Genomic DNA, 10,918 nt, shown 5'->3' on the forward strand with positions numbered 1-10,918 from the left:
GACGAGTGCTTCAGACAAGTCATCGGATTTGAACTCGCAGCCGGGGACAGGGCATCCAACAACGACCATGGTGTCGTCATGAAGAAACACACTCCTCAATGTTAGTTTTGATAATTTATTGACAAGGATGACGACACCCTGAAACAGAGTAATGCAGCAAGATAAGCTGACAAAGTATTACATTCATGCAATTTAATCAACACAAATATATACCACGACACAGCGTATAGTAGTATAATAGTATAATATATATATAGTATAATATATAGTATAATATAATAGTGGAAACAGTCTTACATGAATGAGTGGACGAACGTCTCAACTCGAGGCGGAGTGAATGAACAATGTGTGAACTAAAATGGCCGCTCGGCACTACCGGGTCAGAGCACGGCATAACCGGGCAGCGACAGCAGTGACACTGCCCTCTAGTGGCCGGCGATAAACTCTTCAAGCACCGTAACTTTCATGATATAATCTCTTCGTCATAATCGTTTGTTTCCGTGAACGGCCGACTGTTGTGTGACGCAAATGCTGCGGCTGCAAAGCATTGTGAGGCAGCATTTTCTCCTCTCCTTTCGGTAAGGGAGGTCCAGTGGTTCCTAAGCTAAAGGAGGTTATAAAGGAAGTTTGAAACCTCCTTTCCTTTCATTTGGAGAATTGGGTTGCGTTCCGATAATCCAAAAATCAGCTCCTAAATTCTAACCCTATCTCCTATTCCTTGACCTCTGAGTGAAACGTCACGGGGTTAAGGGATAGTGGATAGGAAAATTCAAAAGGACTTAGGAGAAGAAACCGCGGTACTTTAGAGAATCCGAATGCACTTTCACTATCCGACGTGTTTATTATGCGCCAGCGGACGTCATGAATGTGCGTCTGCTGCTGTGGGGAAACTATGGAAACTACAGTTTTCTATAGCGGACTACAACATGGATGTATAATAAGAAGGAGGGACTACTGTAAAGTCATCTAGAGACTCTGCACCGTGATCTGATGCTGTTGTTTTATGCTTTATGAACGTGGACAACAGAGAAACATATTCTTCATGACCAAAGTTGGAATTGAAATAAAAAAGGAAAGTGAAACTTATGCTCGTCACCCTCTCCCTCCGGTCCACATTAATACAAAGGATCCCAATACGTATGATTGTATGAACTATGAAAAGATCTTAAGATCAATACAAATGTATTTATTATAAACTTTAGTCCTTAACATCTATCACTGTGTATATCACCATTCAAACACCTTTTAAAAGTTGAACAAACTCCACACAGCTCAGTAAAGACTGAAATGTTGACTTTATTTGATCATTTCAGTAAAAACTAACGTCCATATCTCTCTTTTTGATTTGATACTGATGAACGTTCAGAACAAAGCACTTTGGCAACTTACCATATACGTTTTAAAATGCTTAAATTAAGTTAATAAGCACCGTAACGTTCATGATATAATTTCATGATATAATTTCTAAGGTCCAGTGGTTCCTAAGCTAAAGGAGGTTATAAAGGAAGTTTGAAACCTCCTTTCCTTTCATTTGGAGAATTGGAACGGCACTTAACATGGCTGACAGTGACACTGACGTACTTCTGGGTCATTCCACTTGGTTAGGAAGGTTCCTAAGCTAAATGGACTATTGGAACTTTATATATATATATGTATACAGTCTATGATTGGAATGCAACCTTCGACTTCAGCCTTTGGCCCATTCTCAAACCGCCCCCTACAACCTACCCCTACACCCTAACCCTCCGTTTGCGCGTTCACGCGGAGGGTCCGCCATATTGAGGGCTGTTCCAAAGCAACGAGTGTGGAGCGGTGTGGAGGCGGAGTGGGCTATCAAGCCCTCAAACAGCGAGTCTGCAGCGGTGCTGACTTGAGACCGGTCTCTACCTGACCAGAGTCACGCTGTGTGTGTCCGTCAGGAAACAAGCTGTTAACAAGTAGTTCCAGCAAACATCCACTGATAAACTGCAATGTTAACAACCTCATGATAACCTCATATATTTTTAACTTAGGATCATACCTGTGTTTAGTCTAAAAAAAGGTAAATGTGTGCATTTTATTATAAAGTTGTGTATATTTACAGACCGTTGCAAAAACTAAGAAGCTTATAGACATCAGGTTTAAAACTAAAAGAGCTTTGAAACACAATGAAAGATGTTTGGAGTTTTATTTGAGTTATTAATTTAAACTTTTTGTCTAAGATGCTGATTTGAAACCGTTGTGTATACAGTTACGGCATTTCCTGTTTCTGCCGGAGGGAGGGGAGGCCGTCCCAAAGCTTGCCGCTGTATTTACTCCCTCCATATCTGACAGGAGGGAGCCTCGTTGAGCTCTGAGTGTGGCTACAGACGGAGTTCACTCTGTCACGGAGGGGTAGGGTCGAGGGAGTGGTTTGGGATTGGGCCTCAGTCTCTGTTATCCTCAGCATTACTGCCATCTACTGGTGAGTAGATTTAGCCCCAGAGCCTCGTGAGAGCAGATGGTTTCCTACGGTCTTGAGCAGGGCTGCCAACATTTGAGTTCAGCTTGGAGTGAGATTTCTTTTTTGGTGAACCGAAAAAAGAAACGTTCATGTGTACAGTGTTACAAACTAGGGTTTCCCATTAATGTACCAAGCGCTACAGTGGAATACTTACATACACAGTGTACCCACGACTCTTACAATGAAGGCTCGATAATCAGCTCACAGCATATAAAATAGCATATAGGTGTAAGCAGAGGTAAAGTGCTATTTTATAAGTGTGTGCATTTAACTTCAATTAAATATTGAAGTTAAATGCATCTACCTGGTGCAATTTGAGAGTAAAATGAATTTATGGAAAACAGATTTTCTTTTTCTTTATGGATATTTTACAAATCACTCACCTTTTAAACTGTATTCTTGTTTTACTGTCATAGTATTTCATAACTATTTTTCATTTATTCTCATAAATGGTGACCAAAACGTTTGAGACCCACTGAGATAGACTAAAGTTAACTACCTCAACAGAGAGTCCCTTACCTCACTGAGCTGTAGTTATCTTTCAGTCTGACAGAGCTCTCCCTTTCCTTGTTTTAGAAACAGCTTTTAATATCCGTTAAGCTAACCAGATGCTAACAACAACAATGCAAATAGTGAGTTTGGTAGAAAGATACTGTATAATAGTAGAGTTATTGAAGATGATGCCATATGTATTGAAGATTTTACATTATAAATATTCACCAAAATTATTCAAAAGCATATTCTTCCAAACTCCTTGCTGTAGTATGACACACAGGAGACTATGTGTGTGGTGAGTTTGGTAGTAATAAGCTGTATAATAGTGATTGAATATTATTGTATTCTCTTTTTTCGGAGTTGCACTTTGCAGACGGTCCCTGAGCACTCGTTTCTTCTCCGGCTGCGGATACACAAGTTATTGAGCCGTTTCCGCTCTACATCCTGAACTCCTCCCTTCGATGCAATGCACTTCCGTTTTGGCGGACTGGGTTTGTTTTGCTAGCTAGCTAGCTCCGTTGTGCCGACAAAGCACTGATATCGCAGAGACAAAGAGGATATAACAATTACAACATGAAGAAAAGTGGTTACGGAACTACGTGTGCGGTAGTTGGTTGCAATCACTCGAGAAAGCACCTGAACGAGTGGTTAGATAGAGAGTGCTACGACCACAAACCAGCACCCAGCACCCAGCCATGTTGTTCATTAAATACAGATAAACACAACAAATACTGCATGCATTGTATTTTTTAATATTATATATGAATATTTTCATAGTGATGTAATTGTGTGGGCTGCTTTTATATTTTAATTTGTAATACCTGTTAGGATTAAACATGTGATCTTTCTTGTTGAAGCCATTTCTTTAGTTTCCTCTAAACAATTAATTAATTCAGTGTTATTTATGTACAGTATGAGCTTAATATGAATGATGAACTGTGTTAAAAGAAATTGTAGCACTCTAAGGAACATATGAAATGCAATAATGCAATAACAGTGCAATAATGAAATTAAATTACATCAAACTTTATTTTCACTCAAACAGTACAGGCACATATGATATATTGCACAGCATAAAGAGATCATGTAAATTGTGCATTATGTAAACAACAGACAACTGTTGGCTCCTGTGGGCATGACCTAAATAAGGCAGTTTATTTTGGTTTTAAAATGCTGAGATATTTACTGCAGAACTGTAACCTTCCCTCAACAAAATCGTCAACAATTTTCGGGAGCATGTGGGCAAAGTAGAATGTGCGCAGCCTTATGATATGCCCCTGGACAAAGTCTTGGTCGTAGGGTACTTCGATTTCTAGGTGCTCAGTTTTGTTCCAGATCACCAACTTGGAGTGCTGAAGCCCTGTGCAGTGCATCCCAATTTGTACCTGCATATAGTAGCCTTTTGGACCATTGCAGGCAATATGGTAATCTATCCTATTTCCGTTTGCCACAGTTGTGATTTCACAGTTCTTTGTTGCCAAAAATTCTGCAAGTGACTTGTTTCCCAACACAGGTGATTTGATCTCCAACAGAATGTCTTTGTTTATCACTCCATCGGGAGATGCTGCAAGCCACGGATCCTTGTCGCACACCACTAAGCCTTTGGTTTCAATGCTGTTGCCCAGAGTTTCCAAATAGTCCCTTGCAAGTTCCTCCCCCTCCGCTCCTTGACGGGTTGCAGCATTGCCACGGAAGGATGGGTGTAAGTGTTCTGACAAAAACTTGTCGGGCGCCGTGGTTGAGCGAATGGGCACCTTTCTAGCTGTGCTCGCTGTGATGCGCACTCTCCGCGCATCATGCCAGACCTGTTCTTTGCTCTGTGCTTTTGTAACCTTCTCGATCTCCTCAAGCCGGGCTGTGGACATGTTAATGTACTTATCATAGAAGGTTCTGCATTTTACACAAGCCAGTGGTATGTGGTGCTCATCATGGGTTAGGAGATGGAGGTGTGGACATGGTGTTGGCTCGGTGATGGAAGAGGTATCAGCATTAAAGCAGAACTGCAGGAGGCTATTCCCAGGGCAATTGAAAAGTTCTGCCATTGGTGAGGCAAGTGTGTTCTTCCTCCACTCTTCATGAGTCCTAAAGAGTGTCACCTCCTGTGCCGGTTCTGGAGTGGTAGATGATGGCTGTGAAGTTGGTGGCGGCTGGTAGAGATCCTTCCTGTTGTGTCGTTTGAAGCGCACATACTTCATCTTCCTCTGACCAGCATTTCTTTTAGACCCAGCATTCCACTGGTTCTGTCTGTCTGTGCAGGCAAGCCCGGTTTTCCCCTGTCTCACAGCATTTTCTACCTAGAGAGATAGAGTAAAAACAGTGCATAGATATTATAATGGGTTCACTGCAAACATGTCATATGATATAATACATCATGGCATACACACACTTTGCACTCTAGCCAAGTAGCCTATGATGTAGTTCGGATACCAACAACAAAAGACATAGGCCTAGGCTACAATGGTCAAATAATCTAGTTACCTTCCACAGGATCGCAGCTGAGTGGGAACAAGATCTCCCTGGTCCAGCAACACACGTACATCCCGCAGTTTTGACTTCTCCAGCTTCAGTTACCAGCACCCAAGCATTATGCCACGCATTGTTCAAACACTGGCTAGGCTCTACCTTTGCTTTTAGATAAACAAAACGATCATGTTTGTATGACATGACACAACCAACTTTGTTGCTGTGCAAATATTGATATGCCTCGGAGGCCTTCAGACTGTCCATTGCTTTTCCATCTATTGCCATGGATTGAACGAAGTAGGAGCAAATTTTGCTGTACGTTATGCTGGGCCACGTCGTCATGTTATCCTCCCAGTTTTGCACTGAATTCGGGTGGGGGAGAGTAACGCCATCTCCAGTCAAAGAAGTAGAATCGTGTTCCCAAGCTAGCATCACTGTTAGCATCGAAATCGCTGTGTTTACACCAGTGCCCGTCTGACTGTTTACACCGGTTTACACCGACAGACGCTGTGCAAAAGACTTCCGGCGGAAATGAAGTGCATTTGTGTAGGGTTATGGCGCTACCCGTGGTTTGTCGCGTAAACTTGTCTTATAGACAAGTTTACGCGACAATGTAATGTGTCCAGCTCGGAGGACGGCGCGTATTGGCTTTTTTTAAAAAATCAAAATGTGATTGTAGTTCCTTGTCAACCTTACCACGTTACTTAGGAGACGTCATTTGTGTCTGAATAACATTTTGTTCATGAGTTATTGATCTGTGAAATCTCCCAATATCGTCGTTCCAACTTTACTGAACTAAGCCAGAAGACCGTCTCATTTCGTAGACCGCTCGGTTTGCTGTTCCTTCACTCTATTTTTATATTTATATACATTTATTTTGGACGAAAACTTAGCGTAAGGAAAGGCAAGTGTGGCGTGAGTGCGTGAGATATGGGTTAATTGCGTGACTCTCACGCTCAATGCGTGAGTGTTGGCAGCCCTGGAGAGTTATAAAAAGCATTACAAAATATTAACCACAAGACTAATAGATTGTGGGGGGACGATGGAAATCTCATAAATGAATATAACAATGATTTTGGGCATAATCTAAATCACTAAATTGTCCTTCAAGGTGTGAACAAAAGGTCAGTCAGTAGATGGAAAATGACACATTCATTTAACTTTATTGAAAGCTCTGTTCTGTTGTCATTTCTGTTCATTTGAGGGCAGCTCTTATTTATAAAAGCTTACTTATGTAACCCAGATTTCCACAGCAGGAGTGGCTCCACAATGTCAGGAAATCCAAACAAGCCCTGCTTTCATAGAGGTTAGGAATTTAAAGAGGATTGGAATTTGGTGTGGAATGTGCTGTTTGGTAGTGGAGTGAAACTGAGTTGCAGAACTCAGTTTCTGATCGTTTTGATAACACTATACAACTGAGTGGAAGTGATGCTTTTGTGATGCAATTTAAACAGATGCTCAAAGGTATTGCATTAAACATTTGTGTTAGGGTCCTCTGCTCTTAACTATAGTCAAAAAATGATCTCCCATAAAATACGTTTATTTTTTTATTGTAAATTAGGTGTATTGACAAACTGCCAGACCAAGAAAAAAGCTATGACTTTTTTGTTTTGTTGCAATCTCGTATCAAATGGGCCACAAATTAGCACAAAGTATTTTTTTTTTTTGACTGACCACACAGTTTTGTTTTTATGAGCCTCTACCAACTGGTCGAACTGGCCTTCTATGGTAAAAGTACATTTTCAACAATCATCATACAGTATAGTATTTGTATGCATCAAACTTAAATAAAACAAAAACTCAAATACATTTGTTTCTTTTATGGAAAATAAGCAATATATACAACCAGATATATTCATAAAAGATAATACATTATAATTGTAAAAAAAAAAAAATGGAAAAAAGTAATGTAAAGTGTTTTTCATGATAAAAAATACTTGCTCATCTTACTGTATATGCTGAATTGGCCTAACAGGAAACCACTGGCCTAAAATCAAATGTCTATATCCTGTCTTGGCCTAACTTGTTCATCTGTGTGCAAATTTGGGCTGAATGCCATGCATGAAAGGTGCTACAGTATATAAATGATTATCACTCTTTCACTCTGAGACTCATAAGACAGTACTAGATTTAGTAATATTACCATGAATCTAGCCATTTATTTACCTTATTTTATTGGAAAACATCTCTGAAACTCTGAAAAAGTCGTATTGCTAGCTTACCATAAAAGGCCAATTCGACCGACTGGTTGAGCATATTTTCCAAAAAATAATGACACCCTTGTTAAAACTTTTTTTGCGCATCAAGTTATCTAATTATGTTCAGTCAGTGCCCTGCCACTAACATATGTCAAAACGGATATGGTTACCTTACAAAAGTTGACCAAAAAGAGTGATTTCTTCAGCAGTGATTTTTAGCATTGCCAACTTCCTCAGTGGAAGCTAGCTGAAGTGCTTTCGGTTCGAACCACAGTGACATCTAGAGGTTGTTTTGTGCATAACATGTCAACCAAAGGGTAGAGCTGGCTGAATCAGATGGAGTTCAACTTTTTTTTTTTTTCAACAAGATATCAAGACACAAAATGTGCTCTACCAAATGGTGGTGCTGGCAGTTAAAGGGATATAATGTAAAAATATGAGAAAAACCAATTGTGAGTTTTAATTAAGTCTGTGGCTAATGTTCAACACAGATTTGGTCGATGATAACATAGAGGTTAATCTACAGGACGTTTTGAGATATTTTAAGTAATATCACTGATTGACATTACCATTGTTAATTTATAATGCATTAATCATACTGCTGCTACTCTTTAAACATTTTTTTATTATTATGTATTTATTTATTTGATTCTATAAATATGGGCCCAACTCTTATTGTATTACGTTAGTTTTAGTTATTTTATCTGCTCTTACCTCTTTACTCTAAAATGTCCCTGTGGTGTGACGGATCCAAGGATTTCAGATTCTGACACTTAAAGCTCACTATTATGCTAGATCCACTTTTTAATGTATTATACATAAACATGTGTCCCCTCTGTGTTAAGAGACTCTGAAAGTTTCAGGAAAAAATATTCTCTCTCTTTTTGTCCTGATCCATCTAGCCAGTAACAAGCCAAGCTAACACCCCCCACCTTATCACCTGAATCTCCTCCTAGAGCACAATTTTTTTTGTTGTAAACCAATCACTTCTCAGAGGGGCGTGGCCTGCAGCAGCTCATTAGCATTTAAAGCTACAGAATCAGCACTTTTGGAACAGGGCTGAAACAGAGGGGTTTATGGGATGCTACAATGATCTGAAAAACACTTCAGAGACATGTTGTTGAATATATCTGAGACCTATAATATATTGTTGAAAAATAGTATAACAGGGGACTTTTAAGAAACAATCCTCCATGTCACTATAGTAGCCTGTTACATAATGCTATAAAATGTTTTTTACGCCTCCTCATATGCTGTGAAGTTTCTGCTCCATCCATGAAAACAGTGCCTTTGTCAGCTATAAGTGTTTAACAGTTCTGTTATTTATCAGATTGGCTGGAGTAATGACAGCAGTACTTTGAACAGCGTTTTTCTTACAGTACAGTTCCCTTGTAGCTTCCGCCAGACTTCCTGAATTCAACAAAAGAAACCAAGTGTTTTAAGGTCCAAATGACTTCCATGCCAGGTTGTCCCTAGGCCCAGCCGGTTGTCCATCAGCCTGCCTTTCAGTTTGCTAGACTCCAGCCCAGCTGCCAGGAGACCCAGAATCTCTGATGTCCAGCATCACGCCCAACTAGGCCTGTGCCAGTCCCTGCCCCCTGGGTAAGTGTCAAGCCACTCTGTCCCTTGTTCTTGGCGTCCAATCGACACCATCTCCTTGTACATACATTTTTATAAATGTCCCAACATTATATTTTTACAAGGTCTCAATACTTTGAGATGTTATTTATCACTTAGTTTTTCTAAATTGCCCCTACTCATTTTTTAGCCATGGATGTGTCTACATTTTTTATTTCATTCATAATGTGTGATTTTCTTTTTTATCACTGCTTGCCTTTTTGACCTGCTTTGCCACTTTTGCTGTAACACTGTACATTTCCCCGTTGTGGGACTAATAAAGGAATTCTGATTCTGTTCTCAGACGGCGGTTCGGTCAACACCTGGGGACCTGGGTTCTATATGCGGTCCTGTCCCTGCCCAATGGAATCTGCCTGAGATTTTTGCTCGAATTCTAGCCCCCTATCTTAAAGGTCTCCTATTATACTATTTTTAATAGTATATCCGGCCCGCAACTTCATTTTATGTGGCCCTGCAAGAGCTTGCAAACAATATAATACGTTTATTATATGGTTACATGCCGCTTTAGAGAAGCAGGTTGCCCATAAACTACGTCTATGTCCCACAATGCATCTCGTTTTGTGACATGCGCACTGAAGAGACTTGCAATTATTTGCCCTAGACTTCTGCTTTCAGACATAGTTAATTACTAAGTTATTATCCTATCCGATAATAATCCAATTCAGAGGCAATAATGTATTATAATACATTATTTTATATATATATATTAGGCCCATATATTTATATAGTTACAACCGGCCCTTTGAGTGCAACCTTTATACGAATGTGGCCCGCGATGAAATTGAGTTTGACACCCCTGCTCTAAACCCTCCAGTAATGGCAAAGGATATAGGACATTGGAACGTTTAAATTGCCATTACACTGAGTGTTAGCGATGCTTGCTAATGTAAACAAAGACCATATTAAGTCCAAAACTGTCGGGCATTGCTTCTGATAGCAACTTTCTGATAGTGCCGTGGATCCACTAATCATATCGGACGCAAATCTGGATCAGCTCCGTTGTTAGAGATTTGGGTACAGGAAAGAGAGAGGGTTTTGTTTTCTGACACTTTGTGAGTTCCCTGACACACCAGGGAAACATATTTATGTACAACAGACATAAAAAAGTGAATTTTGCATGATAGGAGACCTTTAAGTACAATGGTCAATTGTCTGGCTCATTGTCTTGTGTTGGTCGTTTTTGCTGTGCCCTTGTGTTTTTGCCTCCTTGTTATCTCTTTTTCCGCCAATCCTAGTGTTTTCCTACTCATGCCTGTTCCTGCCTGCTCCGGCTTATTGGTGTGTCGTATGATTAGGTCCATCATTACCTTATGCTTTTTTGGGTCTAGGGCGCTTCCACGTTGCTGTTTTATGCAACGGTTTTAAGCTTTTGAATGACCTGTTATTAAGTAATAACAGAAAAGAAATAAAGAAACATTTAATTCAGAATAAACAGGGATGTATGGAGCTGTGAAGAGCCGCTGGCTGTATAAGAGTTACTCGTCTGCTTTAAAAAAAAAGACTTAAACAATGTTTTTTAAATGACTCCCACTGCCTGAATGGTAGATACAGGTCCGCAAATCTAACCATAGGGTGTTAAATAGTCATTCCAATTTTATTTACGAGAGCCACAAATTTGGCGATAGCTAGCAACATTTGCTAG

The 10,918-nt window shown here is 40.0% G+C and overlaps 1 protein-coding gene across 2 annotated transcripts; it reads right to left on the reverse strand.

Moving 5' to 3' along the window:
- Positions 1–3,982: 3,982 nt before the first annotated feature.
- Positions 3,983–6,013, reverse strand: LOC307047505 (uncharacterized protein). 2 transcript variants are annotated; one of them, XM_079694517.1, is made up of 2 exons: positions 5,456–6,013; positions 3,983–5,267 (listed from the first exon to the last, which is right to left on the reverse strand). In XM_079694517.1, the coding sequence occupies exons 1-2, from the start codon at positions 5,514–5,516 to the stop codon at positions 4,132–4,134; spliced, it is 1,197 nt and encodes a 398-aa protein (XP_079550643.1). In that variant the 5' UTR covers positions 5,517–6,013; the 3' UTR covers positions 3,983–4,131. The 2 variants fall into 2 exon arrangements, with proteins under 2 accessions (XP_079550643.1, XP_079550642.1); XM_079694516.1 differs by having other exon boundaries at positions 3,983–5,271.
- Between the last annotated feature and the right edge of the window lie 4,905 nt (positions 6,014–10,918).

Source organism: Notothenia rossii, assembly GCF_949606895.1.
Source record: "Notothenia rossii genome assembly, chromosome: 7".
Taxonomy (NCBI): Eukaryota; Metazoa; Chordata; class Actinopteri; order Perciformes; family Nototheniidae; genus Notothenia; species Notothenia rossii.